The sequence below is a fragment of the Tympanuchus pallidicinctus genome, unplaced genomic scaffold (assembly GCF_026119805.1).
Source record: "Tympanuchus pallidicinctus isolate F22 unplaced genomic scaffold, pur_lepc_1.0 scaffold47, whole genome shotgun sequence".
NCBI lineage: Eukaryota > Metazoa > Chordata > Aves > Galliformes > Phasianidae > Tympanuchus > Tympanuchus pallidicinctus.
The window spans coordinates 158,594-178,355 of record NW_026294766.1 but is presented as its reverse complement, the minus strand read 5'-3'; the positions used below and the strand labels follow the sequence as shown (position 1 = coordinate 178,355).

Genomic DNA, 19,762 nt, shown 5'->3' with positions numbered 1-19,762 from the left:
CCCCCCCCCCCCCCCTTTCCTCCTCTCTATGGTTCCCCTTCCTCCTCTCTATGGTTTCCCCCTCCCCCCCTCTATGGTTCTCGCCCTCTCTATGGTCCCCTCGCTGTCCCCGCCCCCTAACCCCGCGCTGCACCCCATTCGCTTAGCGCGGACCAATCCACACTCCTCGTGGTTCCCATTGGCCGCGCGGGGACCAATAAGCGGCCGCGCTGGGTTCTGTAACGGGCGGCGGGAGGGGCCTTAAGGAGGACTTGAAGCGGTGGCGGTGCGGTGCGCGGTTGCGGAGCGCGATGGTGGTGGGCGGCTCTTCCCAGAAGGAGAACCGCTCTCCGGGGCCGAGCGACACCGCGAAACGCTTTCCTTACGGCCGCGTCCCGGTGCGGACCCGCTCCCGTCAGGCGGAACATGGAGAACGACCGAACGCTGCCTGCACCGCTCCGTCCTGCGGGCAGCCCCGGTAACGGGGGGGGAGGGGGGGATGAATGCAGGAAGGAGCGCTGGGGGGGCTGCAGACAGAACGCGGAAGTGGGCACGGGGCTCCCTCTTTCCCCCCTCTTTCCCCCCTCTTTCCCCCAAGGAAGGGGTCCCTCAGTATTTGGGGCGGGGGTCCTCACTGTCCTGCTGTTCCCCGCAGTGACACAGAGGTGGAGCAGCCCCCGCCTCCAGCGCTGGATGCAGGTGAGTTTCCCCCCTCCTCCTCCCGGCTTTGGCACTCCGTGGTTGGGTGCCCCCTCCACATAACTGAAGCCCCTCCCCCCTGTGATCTTTCTCCCCACAGAGACCACCGTCACCCCCTCACCTGTTGCCACCCCTGTGCTGGGGACTGTGGGGCGCAGGCCCTGCTTGGCCCGCAGGGTGCCCGCCCGTGGCCCCCCCTCTGCCAAAGGACCCTCACCTCTGAGTACAGCAGGGACCCAAACATCACTGCTTTGTCCCCTCCAGGAGAGTGCATCCATGGGGCTGAGGGTCCCCAAGAAGAAGAAGAACGGCACCCCAGGTACATCCTATCCCTCCCCCCAACCCGCCCCACTGTGCACTCTGGGGGTGGTTTGTTGGTGCTGAGCCTCCTTCCCCATCCCCCTGCAGGCTCCTCCAGTGCTGGCTTGACTCTCTGTGTCTCTGTCACCAAGAACATGGTGTGTATGGGAGGGGAGGGAGGGGGAAATGCCAGCTCCGACTCCCTTCCCTCACACCCTCATCCTGCTCTGCTCTCCCCTTTCACTCCGCAGCGTTCTGCCCCCCGCACTCAGAGCTCCCTCCGCACGCCGTGCCTCACCCCTTGCATCTCCCAGCCGCGCGCCCTGCAGGTGGGGGCCAGCTTAAGCACTAGGAAGGGGTCCCGACCTGCCCCCTCAGCCCCTGCTGATGGCGTTGTCCCCTCGGAGACCCCCTTGCGCTGGCGGCCGGCTGTGACCCCCCAGTCTGACCCCAGTGCGTACGCTGCCATCAATAACAACAATCTGTCCCCATCCTGGGTGAGTGTGTGCTGTGGGGCTCTTTGGTCCCCGTGTGGCACCCATTCCTCTCTCCCCTCAGTGAGGGGTGGAGGCTGGGAGTGCTAGGAGTGGTCTGACTGTGGGAAATCTTCCCCCAGGACAAGGTGGTGGTGCAGCTCTTTAAGGGGAATGAAGGCCAGCAGGATGTTAAGGTGATGATGGCAAATCCCAGCAGCACCCCAGACCTCAGCAAGGCACAGGTAGGGGGGGCTGTGGGGTTCCCTGGGCTCAGGGTTGGATCCTCGGGTTGAGGGGGGACCCAGGGGTGAGGAGGGGGGTCTCACTCCAAGCTCCACACTCAATCTGTGTCCCACAGCGTGCAGCCCTACTCCTGCAGCAGCTGATGAAGATGGTGCAGGACCGACCGGATGCCGTAGCGGCGCTGACGGAGCTGTGGGGGCTCATGACCGAGTTGGGGGTGGACCCCATGCCCCAGGACCCCCTGGACACCCACAGCCTCTCCTCGTAACTGTGACCTACGTGGGGGTTGAGCTGCATCTCTGTGAACAAAGGGAGTGGGTGAGGGCACAGGCAGACCCTCCTGGTGGTGGCCAAGTGGCTGCTGGGGGGTACAGATGGCCCCCTGCAGCAGGCAGACCCCCCCTCCATGCAGGGCAGTGTGGGTGTTCTGGGCACAAAGAGTGTGGGAGTTGGGGGGGAACGCTGAAAAAAGTGTGAATAAAATATTGTCTGCTTTGCTTTGCTGTATGGGGTCTTCTTGGCGTCCCTGGGGCAGCCCCCATCCCCCGACGTTTCCCCGCGGTTGGTGGCAGTGCCACACGTTGGCCACGCGGTGACAGCAGTGCCCGCGAGGTGGGAACGCTTACATTCATTCAGAGCCCCCACGGAGCCCATAGGAGAGGCGGTGGGGCTGCGTCCTGCTGCTGTGTCCCCGTGGGTGTGGGGGGAGGGTGACCGTCCCCATCCCTGGTGGCAGTATCAGTGTCAGTGCCCCCATTGCTTACTGCTGTGGTGACACGAGACGGGGCACAGCTCTGTCCCTCCCCACACCGTCCCCACGATGAGGCCCAGGCAGCAGCTGCACCTCCAAACCCATTATGTTTTATTTGGGGGGAACACAGAGTGCAACAAACTGCGGGGTTCAGGGATGGGGAGGGGAGAGAGGGGGGCTCCAAGGGGACAGCACAGCAAGGGGGGACCGCAGTGCTTGTGGGGTGCTGACATGCAGGGGTGAGCAGGGAGCATTTACGCTTGTGAGTGGGTGCGTGGGGGAGTGTGGTGAGCGCACACGCGTGTGCAACGTGGGGGAGGCGCGTGGGGACGGCGGTGAGCATGCACACATGTGTGTGTGATGGGGGGGGAGCTGCTGTGCGTGTGCAAAGGAGCTGCGAGGTATCGGTGCCTGCAGAGGTGCAGAAATGGGTTTTCCTATAGGCATCATCACCTCGGGGCTTTGGAAGGGAGGCAGGGGGGATGACGACGGTGCCTTAGGAGGTGCCCCCCCCCACCCCCACCTCGACCCAGTGCTCAGTCAGGGTAGATGATGAAGCCTGAGAAGGTGCTGTACTTGTTGGTGTTACCGCCGTGCACTTTGCCACCATCCAGCTTGACACACACCTCATCACCCACGTCCAGGTGCAGGATGACGCTGTTGCTGGCGTAGTCGTAGTTCTGATCCGCATCCTGAGCGATGGCGCTGGCCCGAACCTTGGGGGGTGGGAGGGGGGCACAGCCATCAAGGACCACCCCCCCCACACACAACCACCACCCCGATCTGTGCTCCCCAAGGGAGGGGGGGGGGGGGGTGACGAGCTGCTCTGCGCACCCCCCCCCCCCCTTTCCTCCCCAGATCCCCTCAGTCTGCCATCCCTGGCAGCTCAAGGTCGTGCCGCCCACCTGCGGCAGTGCTGTGGTGCCAGGAGGTGGCAGCGCCAGAGTCCCCCCCCCCTCACCCCACCCCCCCACAACAATGTCCCTCCAGTTTGGTGGCCCTGCACTGTGTCCCTGAATCCCACATCCTTCCCTGTCCCACGGGCAAAGAGGACTGCAGAGCCCCGGTGCTGGAGCCCACGGCCACCCTCGGCCTCCCCCCACCCTGTGGTTCCTTGGGGTGCAGCTTCCATTGGGATGGCGGACCTGGCATCCACCACAGCAGATCGATGCTCTTTTATCCCATAATAAACAGAAAGTGTCTGGGGTGAGGTGGGGAAGGGCTGAGCTGCATCTCTGTGAACAAAGGAAGCAGGTGAGGGTGCAGGCAGACCCTCCTGGTGGTGGCCTGGGGCCTGTTGGGGGGCACAGATGGACCCCTGCGGTAGGCAGACCCCGCTCCATGCAGGGCAGTGTGTTCCCCTGGTCATCCAGTGGGAGTTCTGGGCATAAAGTGGGGATTGATGCCCCAGATGCGGGTGGTGGAGATGGGGATGGGGCTGTGGGCTCTGCTGGTCCACCCCCCACATCTCTGCGGAGGGGAGAAGAGAAGGAATAGGAGAAAAGGGATGAGGTATGCGGGGATGAAGGTAATGGGATCTGGGGGGAGCAGGGACAGAAGATGTGGGATCGAGGGAATGCAGATGGAGGGAATGGAATAGAGGGAATGGGATTGGAGATGGAGATGTGTGTAGGGGAATGGGGATGGAAATGGGGATGGAGGGAGTGGGGATTGGGAAATGAAGATGGAGATGGGTGTAGGGGAATGGGGACGGAGGAATAGGGATGAAGGGAATGGGATTGGGGAAATAGGATGAAGATGGGTGTAGGGGAATGGGGATGAAGGAGTGGGGATTGGGGAAATGAGATGAGTGGGGATGAGTGTAGGGCGATGGGGAAGAGGGAATGGGTTTGGGAATCAGGATGGAGGACTTGGATGGTGGAAAAAATATATGAACTGGGATGGCAGGAATTTGGGACAGAAAGCTGGGGGGAGCCAGGATGAGGGTAAAGCAGAATTGGAGAAGCAAGATGGGAGGAAACAAAATGGAAAAACCAAACTGGGGGAACTGGAACTGGAGAGCAGGGTTAGGGACAGCAGGCAGCAGGAAGAGGGCTGGAGGAGCCGGGTGGAGACACAGAGAGATGGGGCTGGGGGATCTAAGGGCAAAGGGGGTGAAGAGGAACACGGGGGCCTGGTGGGAGCTGCTGGGGGTCCCGTGCCATACCTGCCCGTTCTTCATGAGGTCAGCCCACATGCTGGTGCCGTCGCCGCCGCGCATGAGGACGTGGTAGGTGAAGAAGTAGATGCCGGGGAGCGGGCAGGTGAATTTGCCACTCGATGGTTCGTAGTAGTTGCCCACGTTGGTCACCACGTCGTCAAAGCGCAGCACCTCGTAGCCCTCGTGGGGCTTCCGCAGGCCCGCGTAGAACGCAATCTTGGGGCTGTAGAAGGAGGGGATGTACCCCCCAGGACCCGGCCCTGGAGGTCCCGGTGGTCCCGGTCGACCCGGTTCACCTGGCGGTCCCCGCGGTCCCGGTGGTCCGGGGGGGCCCCGAACGCCAGCACGCCCTTTGCGCCCCGGTTCTCCCTTTGCCCCCGGTAGGAAAGGAGGGGGGGAGGCAGGAGGCAGCTCGGGGTAGGGATCGCAAACCATGCGGCAGCTGCCCAGCATCTCGTAGTGAGCGGCCGCCTTGGAGCTGTGCACCAGCAGCGGGATGGCCACCAGCAGCACCAGCACCATGGCCACGCCGACGGCCGCCCCGGCCACGCGTTTCCTGCGGCTCAGCCGAGAGGCAGCCAGTGCCAGAAGGTCCTCGTCACCCTTGGGAGCGATGGTGGAGCCGGGGGGGTGGACGGCGGGGGGCCGCCCGCTGAGCCTCACGGCGCGGCAGGGAGCGGGCTGGGAGCGAGGATGGGGCGGGATGAGGACAGCGGTGGGGACGGAGCTGGTAGCAGGGAGGGAGGTGGGAACGGGGATGAGGATGGGGAAGGAAGCAGGGATGAGGTCGGGGATGGGGAGAGCGGCGGGGATGGGGACGGTGAGGGAGGTGAGGATGGGGTTGGAAATAGTGGTGGGGATGGTGACAGCAGAAAGGATACGGACGGGAATGGGGATGGAGGTGGTGGTGGGGACGGGGATGAGGAGAGCAGCGGGGCTGGAGATGGCAGCAGGGATGGGGATGGGGTCGGGGCTGGGGACAGCAGCAGGGGCAGGGGTAGAGACGGGAATATAGATAAGGACGGGAGTAAGGCTGGCACTGGAGCCAGCAGCAAGGACGGGGATGGGGACAGGGAAAGAGCTGGGACCGATGGGACCAGGAGCGGGGGTTGAGGAGAGGGATGGGGATGGGACAGGGATGAGAGAAGGAATAGAGACGAACGGATGGGGACAGCACCGGGGCCGGGAGCAATGGGGCCGGGAGCGGGGCCGGGCACGGAGCAAAGGGGTTGGAATTGTTGCTGGGTCCGGAGCCGGGAGCGGAGCTGCAGGCGGAGCCGGGACTGGAGCTGGCAGAGGAGAAGAGCGCAGAGCCGGTGGCGGAGCCGGGAGTGGAGTCGGGACCCGAGCCGGGAGCGGAGTCGGGGCTCCCGCTGCAACCAGGACCGGAGCCGTTGGTGGAGCCAATGGAGCAGACAGGACCGGAGCCGGTGCCGGAGCTGGTGATGTAACCGGAGCCGGGATGGAGCCGGGACGGAACTTCTCGCCAAGTTCCCCGAGAGCGGCACCCCCGTACCGGCAGCGGCCCCCGGGGGCGTCCCCGCTCTCCCTGTGCGCGCCTGCGGCGGCTCCTGGGGCGGCTGCGCGACGCTGTCGGGGCCGTCCCACCGGGCCTCGTGCCCCCCCCTCCAGCCCCCCCCGGGACCCCTCGGTGCCCGCCGGTGCCAACCTGCCGCCCGCGGCTGCGGGAGCCACGTGCCGAGTCCGCCGCCCGCACCGCACCGCACCGCGCCCGCAGCTCCGCTCCGCCCGACGGCACCGGGCACGGCAGGGGCGGGGGCGGGCGGGGGGGGAGGGGGGGGGTGAGGGAGGGAGTGGGAAAGAGGGGGTGCAGGGAGGGGGGTGAGTGCGTGTGCAAGGAGGTGCTGGTGTGCGTGGGGGTGCACGGGCTTGCAGAGCTCTGTGGGTGTTGGTGGGTGTGCATGGGTGTGTGGACTCATGTCAGTGCATGAGGATGGGTGTGCAGAGCTCCGTGTGCGTGCACACAGGGTGCGCTCGGGTCCGTGCATGCATGTGTGTGTGCAGAGCTGCATGCGTGCAAGGCTGTGCGCCGTGCATGGATGTGTGCGTGGGGCTGTGTGCTCAGGGGGATGCTGGTGCAGGGATGTGTGTTTGCACGGCTGCGTGCCTGTGTGTGAAGGGCTCGGTGTGTGTGTGCACGGGGCTGCATCTGCATTGGTGAGTGCATGGGATGCGTGTGCCCACGGGGCTCTGTTTGTGCACGGAGCTGTGTCTGCATCCACGCGTGCACAGAGATGTGCAAGACGTGGGTGTGAGTTTGCCAGGGTCGTGCTGTGTGCGTGCGTTTCCGTGTGCATGAAATGGGTGCAGTGGGTTTGGGGACAAGGTGTGTGCATGCATGCGGGACCCCCCCACAGCTTTCCATCTTCAGCCCCACTTGGGGTCCCTGCATGCCTGCGGCCACCAGCCCATTTCTGGGGGCCACTCATTTTGGGGAGGCTCACCCACATTGGACCCAGCAGAGCAGCAGCGCCCGAGGACTGGATTTCTCTCCATGGATGCAATGCTGGGGTGGGGACGCAGCTCACAACCCCAGGGGGAGCAAATTTATGGCTGCTCTTTTCAAACCCTGACAGGCTCGACTGCTTTGTGCACAGCCAAATCTCACCCTCCACCTTCAGGGTGCATGGCTGCCCCCCATGTCTTCACTGCTGCAACTGGGGAAGGACACAGCCTGAAATGGAAGCCCTCTGTCACCTGCAGGGCCCATGCATGTCCTTGCAGCCGTCCCTCTGCACCCAAGTGTGCATGCAGGGATGCAAGCTGGGGGGCTGCAGGTGTGCATGCATGCATGTGAGTGCATGCACCGTGTCTTGTGTGCATTTGCATCTGTGCATGCCTGCTGTGTGCATGTGTGTGTGTGCATGCATGTGTGCAGATGCACGCTGGCACACGGGTGGTGGGAGATGCTCCTTTCTGTGTAATTTATCCGGATAGTTTTTAAATTTGCAGGCTGGGCCAGCTCCCTCCAAAGGGCGCCGATCCATCAGCCGGGCTCCACGACGGATTTATGGGCCCTTTATGCTGGAGGATCAATGCAATCCTGAACCGCCCGGCGCTGTTTGTGCAACAAATTACAGCAGTGGGAGCAGTTCCCGCAGAGGGGATGGGGTCCGGGAGCGATCGATGCTGCCCAAGCTGTCCCCTGGGGATGGGGACATCGGAGTCCCACCGCCATCACCGCCCTTCTGTTGGCTGATCTTAATGAGCAGCAACAGCGAATTAATTAGGAAGGCCGCGAGGGGAAGCCTGAGCGCTAATTAGCAAGAGCTGGGGGCATACGGGGAAAGGGAGCTCAGCGGAAAGGAGCCACTCATGGGAACACGAGGGGTCCCGGCTGCTCCCAGCACTCCCAGTCCCATTGGGGTCCCATTGGCAGTGCTGCACCCAGGGGCAGCTGCAGCCCCAGCACAGGCTGTGAGGAGAGGGAGTGCAGTGCAAACACTGCCAGTAAAAATAGCAGGAGGGAAAGGTCAACCCCGAAGAGAGCAGCGGTGGTGGTGGGGAGATGGGGGGGATGGAGGCTCGGAGATGGATCCCGTTCACGGCTATAGGGCAGCTCAGCCCCACCCAGTGGCACCGGTGGTGGAGGTGCCCCACTTTGTCACGGTGGATGGGGGGTAGTGGCCGTGGGTCCCCATGCCATGAGGAGAAGTGGGGATGACACTCCTCGGGGCTACGTGGGGCCGGTGGTGATGGACGTGTCCTGCAGCAGCTATGGGGACGCTGCGGGGCGCCGAGCCCTGCCACAAGCTCAGGGTTGGCAGTGGAGCTGGGGAGCAGAGCATGAATAAATGCATGATCTGCAGCCCCAGGGCCGCGAGCGGGGCCGGCACGGGGAGGGGGGGGCTGTCTGGCGGGCACCAAAGCACGGTCACCATCTGCCTCCGCAGGCAGGGTCACATCTTGTCCCCAAAGCCCAGTGTGCCCAGCGCCTCACGCCCAGTCCACGGTGTGTGCACTGCCCTCCGTGCTCCTGGTGCACGGCACACGGTGCCCACGCACTGTGCAGGGTCTCCAGTGGGCAGTGCACAGCCCTGGTGCCGTTCCTGGTGCACAGTGCACCACGCAGGGTTCTCAGCGCACGGCACACGGCGCACATTGCGCACGGTCCCCTGTGCACAGCTTGTGATCCACAGTGCACAGATCACAGCTCCCAGCGCTCGGTGCCCCGTCCCAGCGCACGGCGTCCCTGTCCCTCTCCCCATGCCATCACCGAGTCACTTCCCTCCCAGTTGCTGCACTGCACTGGGACCAGCAGACAGATTGGTGTGTCGGCGCCCGGCACGTGGTCACGGGGGAGCCTTGTGTAAATGAATATAGATTGGCCGGAGGCACCCGGGCGCCGCGCTCCATCCAGGGCGTGTTTGCAATAAAGCCAGGCCGTACGCCGGGCCCAAATTGGATGAAAATTGTCCTTGAATGGAGACAAATAAACCAACAGCAGCGAGAGGTGGGGAGGACACATGGCCTGGGGGGGCTGCGGGTGGCTCAACAGGTCCTGAGGGTGGCGGGAGGGCGATGCTGCCTGCATGCATGGTGACAGGTGGAAAGTGTCACCTGCTGCCTGCATGGGGGCCTGGCACCTTGTCATCATCCCCCCCCCCCGGATGAGGGAGTCCCTGCGCCCTGCTTCCAGTGCATGTCCTGTCCCCATTCTGAGCCCTGTCTTCAGTGTAAGCCCTGTCCTTGTGTACCCACCCCCAATTTGTGCCTCCCCAGTGCGCACTCTTTGTGCCCCAGCACCTCCTGGGCATGGCACACCTCCCCCTGCTGCCCACCCAGGTTCATTAACGTCTGCTGCTAATTGCTGATGAGGCAGCTGGGGGCACGGCCCCACATGTTGTGGCTGTGTTGGGCTCAGGATGAGGTGAGTTGGGGAGCAGATGACACAGGGGAGGAGAGGACTTTGGGGACCCTCAGTTTCACCTGCACCCTGTTTTCCTGGGGTTGTCTCCTTAGCATTGCAGCCCCATTGTGAGGAGCAGCAGGGCATCAGCGGGGGGTGACAACACTGAGATCTGGGGATATCCCCATGAGAGGTTGGGGGGGATTCATGGCCCCCCCGGCTGAGTCACTGCTGGGCCGTCCGTCACCACATGCCAACGCGTGACGAGATGGATGGCTGTGGGCTGCCCCGGATTAATTCTCTGGACAAGCAGCATTTATTAAGGATTCAGAGGATGTCGGATGGAGAAATCCATCCCAGCCAGGCAGTGATCAAGGGGGGGTGGCGGGCGCAGGGTCCCGCCGCCCCCCGTTGTACAGCAGAACCTACAGCCCCCCACCTTGCGCCCCAATGTCCCCCCGTGCCACCATCCCTGTGCCCCCCCAAGGCTCACCCCCACCCCACAGGGTCGGGGGGCTCATTGCACATTCACCTCATGCCTACCTGAGGCACCTGCTGACAAATAGACATTTAAATCAGACAATTAGCTGGCCTCCACCGCTGACATTTTTAATGTATTAATGTGCATCAACAGCTAATACATATAAAATTCCCCTAATAACAGCACTTGGGTAAAGGGGCTGCTCTGCAGCCCGGCGCTGGCAGTGATGTACGAGTCCAGAGGGACTCCGGCCCCGGAGTTTGCATTAATTACCAGCAAACTGACAAGGCAACGTGACATTCGGGAGCTGCGCAGGATGCCTTCAACCGACCCTTTGGGTGTGTGTGCTGGTGGTGTGTGCACACACGTGTGTGGATGGGTGCACTGGGGGTGGGGGGTCTGTATGAGGACGTGTGTGTGTGTGTTGCGGGGGGGATGTGGGTGTGAGGGGAGGATGTGTGTTCATGGGGTGTGTGTGTGCCCCATAGGGGCAGGTGTGTATGCAGGGTTGCGTGTGCAGCGTGGGGACGCGTGTGTGCGTGAGGTTGTGTGCCTTATAGGAGGATGTATGTGCACAGGGATGCGTGTGAATCCTAGGGGCAGGCTTGCACAGAAGCACACGTGTGTATGGAGGGACGTGTGAGCAGCATGGGGACACGTTTATGCTCGGGAGGGAGGTGTGCACCATAGGCACACGCGTGTGCATGAGGTTGCGTGCACCAGAGGGACGTGTGTGCACGAGGATAGGATGTATGTGCACAGAGATGCGTGTGCTCCATAGGGACAGGTGTGCACACAAGTGCGTGCACCGTGGGGACGCGTGTATGCAGGGACGTGTGAGCACAATGGGGACACATTCGTGCACGGTGTGTGTGTGTGTGTGCAGCACGGGGACATGTGTGCGTGCGGTTGTGTGCATGAAGATGGAACGCATGTGCACAGGGACGTGTGTGCATCATACAGACGTGTGCATACGTGTGTGTGTATGGGGACACGCGTGTCCTGGGGGTGTGCATAGCAGCTGTCCCACGCGGGGCAGCCCCCAGCTGGACACCCCCAAACGAGGCGATGACAAATGCTTCAATTAGCGGGAAGGCTCCGCCAATCGATGCCTTAAACGCTGCCGCCCAGAGCTGATCAATGCCTCCTATTACACCCAACAAGGGGGTATACAGCAGCCCCCTTCCCCCCCCAGGGACCCCTCAGACCCATGGGGGGCTCCTGTGCTTTGGGGACATGGGCACACCAAGGCCTGGCGGTGCAGGTGGGGGTGCTGCCCACTGCAGTGAGGCTGAGGCCCCTCCTTGCCTCCCAGCCTGGAGCTCGAGAGCCAGATTTGACATTTTTAAATCCAGATACTTTAAGAAATCGATCCAGCAGCGGAGCACCACCTGCCCCCCCACCTCCCCTCCCCACCCACCAGCATCGATCCCAGACTGCAGCATGGGGGGGTGGGGGGGAGCACAGCAGCTATGGGCAGCCAGGAAAAGGGTCATCCCAAAAAAGCCCTCCCAAAAAAGGCACTGCTCCCCCATCCCCAGGTGCAGCTCCCCACGCCTCTCCATCCCAATGCAATCCTCCCCCCCCCAGGTGCAGCTCCCCCCTCCCCCTCCCCATGCATCCAAATCCTAATGCAGCCCCCCCAGCCCCCCCACCCAGGGCGCAGCTCAGCCAAGCGTAGCCCCACTGGGAGCCGCTGTCAGGGATGCAGCCAGGCGGGGTGGGCAGTGCGGGGGGGCTGCTGTCAGCCCTGATGGGCAGCTGGGCAGAGAGGGGCTGCAGCATCTCCCCCTGCCCCATATTAGTGGGATCCCATAGGAGCCAGGTTCCAAGCATCCCTGCATCCTGCTGAGCTGCAGCCTTGGGGGAGAGGGGGAGTTGCCTATGGGGGGCTGAGCTGAGGAGGGGGTCACAAGGAGGGGATCACTGCCCCCTCCTCCCCCCCCCTCCATCCCTTCTAGTCCCCACTTCTGGAGTGGCTGTGTCAACAGCACAGCCGGCCAGGGCCGTTAATAATGAATGAGACCAAATTGGAGGCCAGCAGCGGCTAAGCCGAGCAAACACAGGAGCGGTGGTGAGGGTGGGGGCTGCGGGGGGGAGCGGGCGGGGGGGTGGAAGCTGCTGGGAGGGCACAGCACCGGTAAGGGGCACAGCTCCAGCATTGTCTGCATGGCTGCATTTGGGGGGCATACGGCTGGAGGGGGGTGCCATGGGGCTGAGGGGGGAGGTCATCATGGGTCTGGGGGCTTTCACTCACAGTTAGGGGGGGGTTCTTCCCATATTAGGGCTTTGTGATCCCACCCCACAAGCTTGCAGTGCTCTTGCCCTTTGCCTGGTGCTGTCACAGAGGCAAAGTCCGTGTCAGGAGGAGGGGAGGAGAAGAGCTGCCTGTGAGCTCTGTGGGACTCTGTGCAGAGGTGAGTTGGGGGTGCTGAGGGGGTCCACAGAGCCGTGGGTGGGTACACATGGTGCTGGGAGGCTCGGGAGGGCCCTGGGTGCACAGATGTGGGTGGTCTTGGGTGGGCTCAGGGATCCTGGATAGGGATATGGGACTTGGTTGGGGGTGGATGAGTACTGAGCGGGTGCAAAATGGCTCTGGGTGGGGTAATGGGATGCCGAGATGGGTATAGAGGGGTCCTGGCTGGGGGGCTATGGGACCTGGGCAGATCTGGGTGGGAACAAAATGGCTCTGGATGGGCTTGTGGGATCTCATATGGACACAGGGGGCCCTGCATGGGCATGCAGGGTACTGAGCAGTTGTGAAGCAGGTCTGAATGAGCACTGATGGTCCTGGGAGAGCATGAAATAGCACTGGGAGGGCACAAGATAGCTCTGAGTAGGCTTGTGGTTTCTCCAGATGGGCACAGGGGGTCCTGAGTGGGGGGTATGGGACCTGGGAGATTGCCAAGCCCTGGGTGGGCACACAGGACTCTGAGTGGTGGGATCCATGTGGGCACAGGGGTTCTGAGGGTGGGCATGAAACAGCACTGGGTGGGCACAAGATAGCTCTGGGTGGTCTTATGGTGCCTCCAGATGGGCACAGGGGGTCCTGGGTGGGGGATATTGGACCTGGGTAGGGATGGCCAAGCTCTGGGTGAGAACATAAGACTCTGAGTGGTGGAATCCATATGGGCACGGGGGTTCAAGGGGTGGGCATGGAGCAACTCGGAGTGGGCTGGTACAGTCCTCGGTTAGCACGTGGGACACAGAGGGGTCCGTCACAGGAGGCACAGCTGTGCCCCACTGCCCCCAGCAATGCCTTCCCTCCCACAGGACGCCGGATGCCAGTGCCACACCAGTGCCACAGCTCAGCCGTGAGCCAACCAGCATGGCCAAGCGGCTACTGGTGGCCTACGGGCTGTGGGCGCTGGGGGGGCCACTGGGGCTGCATCACCTCTACCTGGGCCGGGACAGCCACGCTCTGCTCTGGATGCTGACACTGGGAGGCTTCGGTGCCGGCTGGCTCAGCGACCTCTGGCACCTCCACCATTGGGTGGCCGTGGCCAACAGCACCAGCAGCCAGCGCAGGAGGGCTGTGCCAGCACTGAGCCCCATACTCCTGGCGGGGCAGGTGGTCGTGGGGACATATTTTGGACTGGTGGCCGCCTTGGCACTGCCTTGGGTGCCCCAACTGCTGGCCCAGCCGCTGGCCGTGGGGCTGGGCGTGCTCCTGACAGCCTCCGTGGGCGAACAGAGCCCCAAAGCACACCGCGTCCTTACAGCAGCCTTCCTCACCTCCCTCCTCTTCCAAGCCCAGCTGCTGGCCGTGCTGCCCTCCAGCATGGCTGCAGGCATGGCAGCACAGCGGCACCGCCGCTATCAGCATCCCGCCGGGCCTCCGTTGCGGCTCCGCGCCCGACTCTTCCGTCTGGGCATGGCCTACATGGCCTTCGCCGTCCCGGTGGGGTACAGCCTGCTGCACAGCACCGCCGGGGCTTTGGGGTGGGTGGGGACCATCCCCATGCGGTGCCTCCAAAGCCTGGCCTGGATGCTGGGGCTCAAAGCTGGGCCTGGAGGATGCACTGAGCGGCAGCTGTGGGCTTATCAGGTATGGGGCGCATTGAGACGTGGGGAGGAAGGGGGTTTGGTTGTAGAGGGGTTGCACGGGGTGTAGGCATTTTGGGGGTGTTGGGAACATCCAAACAATGTATCAGGACAGTATCTCTGATAAAGCAGATTTGATTTGCAACCGCAGTGGCTGGCGTCCTGCAAGCAGGAGAGCACGCAGAAAACAGCGTTGCATCTTTCATGCCCTATTACTCGGCGCTGATCTCTTTCTCCCCTGGTTCCTCGTTGGCTGAGTACTTTAGGATCACAATCTTCCCGACGCTCAACTAAACATACAGATACTGGATAAACATCCATTTTTGCTGGCTAAGCATATATCGCTAATTAGTTAAGTTCTCACATTTGCTCATTCAACACTTGGTCGTTGTTTCTGGACATCTACTCGTCCTTGCATAGAGGTAAACTTGGAAGCAGAATAGGGGAGTATCTTGATGCCTCCCTGTTGCATCCCAACCTACCAAGGTTGCCTACTCAAGGCAAACCAGCCTTGTGTAGAGGCCCTGTCTTCTTTAACATTTGTTAAGTCTGTTTTTCTTTTGCTGAGGGTCTCTTATCCAAACAGAACAGCCCTACAATATGCTTTCTAGTCCACAATACTATGCCTATACTATTTGGAACATTTAAAAACTATTGTAGTTTTGTAAGCAAGAATTAATCACGCAATTCAGCAACTAAATTTCTAAAGTATGTTACTAACGTAGATGGTATTTCTACTTTTTCACAAGTCACAAAATACAAATACATTGTGCTCTACTTCTTCAGATCAATTCCTCCTTTTTAATATCTAATGCAGGAACAACATTCCATTCCTACAGGGGCAAAAGCTGGGAGGAATGGGGTTTGGCTGCCCCTAGCCTGTTGAGGATATACATGTATATAGGTTGCATGTGGCTGATTTTGGGGTGTTTGGGGGACAAACACTGGGGGGAATGGGGTTTGCTTGCCCTTAGCCTGTAGCAGGGTCGCACGGGGTGCACGTGGCTGATTTTGGAGTGTTTTGAGGTGGAGGGGGAGGCTGCCACCTCACCCCATCGTATCCCTTTTTGCCTCTTCCAGGTTCTCGGCATCCCGCCCGGCTCTGGCATTGAGGAGGTGCAGAGGAGCTACCGGGAGCTGGTGAAGGTTTGGCACCCCGACCACAACAGGCAGCGGGCTGAAGAGGCCGAGCAACGCTTTATTGAGCTGCAGGAAGCCTACGAGGCGCTGGGAGGACCCCGCAGGGCAGCAGCAGGAGGCGGCTGAGCCCGGCATGCAGGGAGCAGAGGCACTGATGGGGGGTTGTAACCCGGGGTTTGTAACACGAGGTTTCTTTCCTTTCTTTGTTTCTTTGCTCAGCGCCATGCGGTGCTGGGGCCGGGGACGTGCACCGTGCAAAGCAATGCACGAGGTGTCGTGTAAACTGTTGCACGGGGATGGCTGCGACCAACGGATGGAGGCTCGTGCAAATCATTGCATAGGGATCCGTGCCGGTCGTTGCACGAGGATCTGTGCAAATGGCTGCGCTGGGGCTTGTGCAAACCGTTGCATTGGGCGCCATGCAAACCACTGCACGCGGATCCGTGCGCAGCATCGCCTGACGACCTCGCCTGGGGACCTCGTCCATCTCCGAGCCCCCCGGCTTCCAACAACCCACATCGGTCCCAGCGGGATCGCTCAGGTGGAACCGCGCCTCGAACCCGCCTACATCCGCTCTCAGTCGCCGCCTTTCTCACGCTCGGCTCTTTCCGGAGAGGATTCGGGTGTTTCCGCCACAGGGCGGTGGCTCTCGGCAGTTTCCGTCCACGTTCGGCCTCCGCTGCCCCGCCTTGCTCCGCCCCTCAGGGGTCGGTGAGGCGTGGCCTCTCCAATACCGCACCCGATTGGCCCTGGGCAGTGATTAACCCCGCCCCTCCCCGAGCTGCGTCTGCGCACGTTACAGAACACAACTCTGCCCTCTCATTGGCCTGAACCCCTCAGCCCGCCCCCCACCTCGCTCCAGACTGGCTGAAAACGCAAGGAGGCGGGCCTCGCCTCCCCCTCCTCCTCTCTCTCATTGGCGGGGGTCTCCGGTAACAGCGTGACGCTATTGGCTTTCTCGCGGCATCCGCGGAACCGATTGGTTAGAGGGAGGCTGAGGGCTCCGACCGGGCCGCGGCCCCCGCCTCCTCTCCGCTGCATCCGCGGCGGCCTGAGGTGAGCTGAGGGGCGGGGGGGGAGGCCTGGAGGTGAGGGGGGCCCGAAGGGGTCTGGAGGGAGCAGGGCCTGAAAGATGAGGTGGTGGGGTGGGGGGACACCGGGGGCTGATTTGGAAGGGAGAACGGTGAGAGGAGAGACCCCCGTAGGCCGCGGCGCGGGGAAGAGGGCTGTGGGGAACTGTTCTGTGAGGCCTCGGGTTGGGGGGGGGCTGGGCGTTATGGGCTCACGGGGCTTTGGGATCTGAGGGGGGTTGGCTGAAGACTCCATCGGGCACGAAGGGCCCGCAGAACGAGCCCAGGCTGCGGGTACGGCTGAGTCAGTGCTTCTCCTCCACATCGCACCGGGTTTGGGGCTTTGGCGTCTGTCTCTGTCGTTGTTGTGCCTCGTTAATGAGGGCTAATAGCAGTTAAGGGCTTGTGGGGGGGTTGTGACTCCACCAGCATTCGAGTTGTGCTCAGCTCCAGCTGTCCCAAGCGTTTGGTTGTTGTGATACCACATAAAGTTCTGTCCTTTTGGGCTTTTTAGCCCCACTGTGCTCCTAAGAGCCGTCCCATGAGCAGCACTTCCCGGTAGCGTTCCCTTAAAGGAGCATTTAAATGTTTTATGAAGCCTTCGGCAGAAGGTTCTGGTTGGATCCCGGATGAAGGAGCTCAGAGGTGACTGCGGGAGGATTTGTTGGTGCTGCGTTATTCTGGCAATTAAAATTTAGAGCTTGTTTTTAATTGCTGCCTCAGGCTGTGGCTGAGGTCAAAGGGAAAGCTGAGAGGGGATGGCAAGAAAAGCCTTCTCCTGCATGGAGCTTGGGGAGCTGCAGGAAGTCCTCACCACACAGCAGCGGGGCAGGGGAAGGTTCTTTTTCTGTTTCCCATCACCTTTCTCCTTCCTTTTTCTCAGAAAGTTGTGCTTTTTTTTAGATGCTTTGGTTAAGAGCTCAACCCCAATCTAAAGGACGGTCGTACTCTATGCCGTAATTCTTGGCAGATCCCTGAGACCCTTGCGCTCAGAAAGGTAGCAAATGAAGCCTGAAAGCAGCAGTGGTGCACACTGTTGCTGGGACAGATGCTTTTTTCTGGTCCCCCTGCATCCTGCTGAGGTTTTTGGAGCACTTCAAGCCGAGGGGTCCTGCTGTGAGAGAAGCAGAAGGAAGGTTCCCACCTTGAGGCATAGGTTGTGTCACTGTGTGAAGCATCAGGAATCCACCACTGTGTTTGGAGACTGGCTGAGGGAAATGCTCCTGGAGGGAGAGCCGACCCGTTTTTCTGCAGCAGCCACCCATGGGGGCTTCACTGAGTGCAGGAGAACTGCTGTGAGGGGTTCTGCGGGCTCAGGGGGTGGCTGCAGGAGAGTTTCGTCAGCTGGAGGACGGAGCTTTACTTCCTCGCACTGATAAGGGGACCCAGCGAGCCTGGGAAAGGTCCACGTTTGAGGAAAAGCTCGCACTGGGTGGGGGCAGAAAAGTGAAATGCTGAGAGGGGGCTGAGACCTCTGAGCTTGACGTGGGCTGCTGTAACATAGCAGACATCGGCTGGTTTCACCCTCAGAACCCCAGGTTTCTCAGCAAAAGCACCTTTGGTAGGATAATAAAAATCCCCAGGGCGCGTTTCTCTCCGTTCGTCTTTCCCTTTAAACAGGGAGCTCTCAAGTTTGGAAAGTTCACTGAAATGCTCTGTCTAGACAGGGCAGGAATGGCCTGGAAAGAGAACACCACGGGCGGGGTGATCTGAAGTCATTTCTTTCTTGCTGTGCTGTCTGTAAAGCTGCGAATGACTTTTCCTTATTTGAAAGTGAGCCGGTTTGTGCTTAGCAAAAATGTGCATTCCGGTTGTGGCTCAGGAAAGCCACGTGCCAGCTGGGATCAAGGAGGGTTCCATCGCTCTGTCTGCAGCACTGGGTTTCTGTGGGTTTTTTTATGCCCCCTCCATCCCATTCGGTATTTCATTTTAATGCTGCAGGTCGCTTTCTGTCTTGTTTTGTGTTGACTCTTTGCTGTTTCTGTAGATACGTGGATTTGAGCTGCTTGATCCCACCTTGGGGGTTGCTGGTGCTAATTTTGGAGGAATGTTTGCCATTAGTGGTTATTTTATTCCCCGCTCCGTTGCTTTTTCACTTTGTGCACAGGCAGCTCAGAGCTGGGCTTGCCAAAGGGTGGCTGGGAAGCTGCTGTGCGCTGCTTGTTTCTCTTCACGTGTTTTAATTACTGTTCATTTTCTACCTCTGAAGTGGGGAGAAGCTATTTGCTGGGTGATAGCGTGCACTTGCTTCAGACACTTGGAGATCTCCCAGCAACTTTTCAGGCAGCTTTTTTTACAGTGCTGTCCCCTCAGGTGCTTGCTTCTGAGGCTGCAGAGACAGCTTATAAATGTTCCTTGCTGAATTTGTTTGTAAGCAGTCGCTCTTTGTATGTAAATATCCATTCTTTTACCGAGCTGACTTGGAGACAGCTGGAGGGAGTTCACCTGAAGTGCTCTGTGTGCTGCTCCGGGTTTGGTGCCTTTCTGTTCTCCCTTCTTATCCAAAAGTGCATTTATTTAAAGGCGTGGAATTATCAAGAAGTTTGGGTGCAGATCTGAAGGTGCCCAGGTCCCCGTGCACTGGGAAATGGAACCTGGGATGCATTTCAAATCATCATCCCCATCCTTCCCTGCTCTGGTTTTGGGATTTCAGCTCCTCATACTGCAGCAGTGCTGCTGCATTCTTTGGGCTTCTAAACCATATCCTGGGAATGCCCCTACGGATAATCCTCGTTGGGAGGGGTGGGAGCTGAGCTGAGTATTCCTCAAGCAAGCAATCTGTGTGTTCCTCTGTGCGTTTTCAAGCCTGTGGTTTCACAAGGAACGCACTGAACCTCCCGGTTCCGTAATGCTTTGCCTTCAGCCTGCATTTGATAGATGGCATTGGCAGGTCGTGCCTTTTCTTCCTGGCTGCTCGGGCCGGATCCCCATTGTTCTGCATGCCGTGTCCAGTTGCTCTTTGTTTAACCTGGCACCGTCCCTCCCTCGAGAGCCAGAAGCGTAAGGAAAATCCTTACTGCGTGTCCCTGCTGTGTGCTGCTGGGATGCTGGCTGCTGAAACACCAAGGATCCTCGTTGCTCCCCATCCGCATCCTTCGTTAGCAAACGTTTTATGGTGGCTGTAAACCCACCTGGTGTGGGGCTTAAATCACAGAGTGCCTTGAGCCTTTGGGATCCACAGTGAGGCCATGGGGCTCTCGTTGCCTTACGCTGTACGTTGCTTTCTGCTAGCTGTTCCAAAGCACCTTTAGGAAAATACAGATTTCACTCCTTAAAAACCAGCAGTAAGATGTGCTGACAAGCTGAGGGATGTGGGTACCCCTTGGGCTTGCTGGGCAGCAATTCCTGACTTCCTTTCTTTCTTTTTCCCCATTGTTATTTAGAACCTGAGACAACTGACACCGGCAGCCGCGTGACAAGGAGCAGCTTTCCCCAGGAAGAAGCCGTGCTGCTCTGTGGGGCTGTCAGCTGAATTCTGACAGCTCCAGACCCTGCTTGCCCTCTCTGCTGTGATTTTGCCATCCCAGACCAAACGCCATCCACTCCCC

The 19,762-nt window shown here is 60.5% G+C and overlaps 3 protein-coding genes across 4 annotated transcripts; 2 read left to right on the top strand and 1 right to left on the bottom strand.

Annotated features, from left to right (window-relative positions):
* The first annotated feature begins 38 nt into the window (after positions 1-38).
* LOC128090509 (phosphatidylinositol 4,5-bisphosphate 5-phosphatase A-like) lies at positions 39-2,184 on the top strand. The gene is made up of 7 exons (XM_052702907.1): positions 39-457; positions 635-678; positions 779-997; positions 1,087-1,136; positions 1,230-1,475; positions 1,595-1,696; positions 1,813-2,184. The coding sequence occupies exons 1-7, from the start codon at positions 291-293 to the stop codon at positions 1,963-1,965; spliced, it is 981 nt and encodes a 326-aa protein (XP_052558867.1). The 5' UTR covers positions 39-290; the 3' UTR covers positions 1,966-2,184.
* Positions 2,185-2,850: 666 nt separating this feature from the next.
* On the bottom strand, positions 2,851-5,146 carry C1QL4 (complement C1q like 4). Its single transcript, XM_052702930.1, has 2 exons — positions 4,616-5,146; positions 2,851-3,164 (listed from the first exon to the last, which is right to left on the bottom strand). Exons 1-2 carry the CDS (start codon positions 5,129-5,131, stop codon positions 2,985-2,987), a joined length of 696 nt encoding a protein of 231 aa, XP_052558890.1. The 5' UTR covers positions 5,132-5,146; the 3' UTR covers positions 2,851-2,984.
* A 7,156-nt stretch (positions 5,147-12,302) lies between these two features.
* DNAJC22 (DnaJ heat shock protein family (Hsp40) member C22) lies at positions 12,303-19,712 on the top strand. Of its 2 annotated transcripts, XM_052702912.1 has the most exons (4): positions 12,303-12,377; positions 13,234-14,008; positions 15,085-15,318; positions 19,598-19,712. In XM_052702912.1, exons 2-3 carry the CDS (start codon positions 13,289-13,291, stop codon positions 15,268-15,270), a joined length of 906 nt encoding a protein of 301 aa, XP_052558872.1. In that variant the 5' UTR covers positions 12,303-12,377; positions 13,234-13,288; the 3' UTR covers positions 15,271-15,318; positions 19,598-19,712. The 2 variants fall into 2 exon arrangements, with proteins under 2 accessions (XP_052558872.1, XP_052558871.1); XM_052702911.1 differs by lacking the exon at positions 19,598-19,712 and having other exon boundaries at positions 15,085-15,341.
* Positions 19,713-19,762: the final 50 nt, after the last annotated feature.

Bases quoted from the DNA above. Each gene is read 5' to 3' on its own strand.
- C1QL4 (XM_052702930.1), bottom strand. From the start codon at position 5,131: ATGGTGCTGGTGCTGCTGGTGGCCATCCCGCTGCTGGTGCACAGCTCC. The intron at 3,165-4,615 runs GTATGGCACGGG...CCACCCCCCAAG, and splicing joins ACCTCATGAAGAACGGGCAG to GTTCGGGCCAGCGCCATCGC.
- DNAJC22 (XM_052702912.1), top strand. From the start codon at position 13,289: ATGGCCAAGCGGCTACTGGTGGCCTACGGGCTGTGGGCGCTGGGGGGG. The intron at 14,009-15,084 runs GTATGGGGCGCA...TGCCTCTTCCAG, and splicing joins GGCAGCTGTGGGCTTATCAG to GTTCTCGGCATCCCGCCCGG.
- LOC128090509 (XM_052702907.1), top strand. From the start codon at position 291: ATGGTGGTGGGCGGCTCTTCCCAGAAGGAGAACCGCTCTCCGGGGCCG. The intron at 1,137-1,229 runs GTGTGTATGGGA...TTCACTCCGCAG, and splicing joins TCTCTGTCACCAAGAACATG to CGTTCTGCCCCCCGCACTCA. The intron at 1,697-1,812 runs GTAGGGGGGGCT...TGTGTCCCACAG, and splicing joins CAGACCTCAGCAAGGCACAG to CGTGCAGCCCTACTCCTGCA.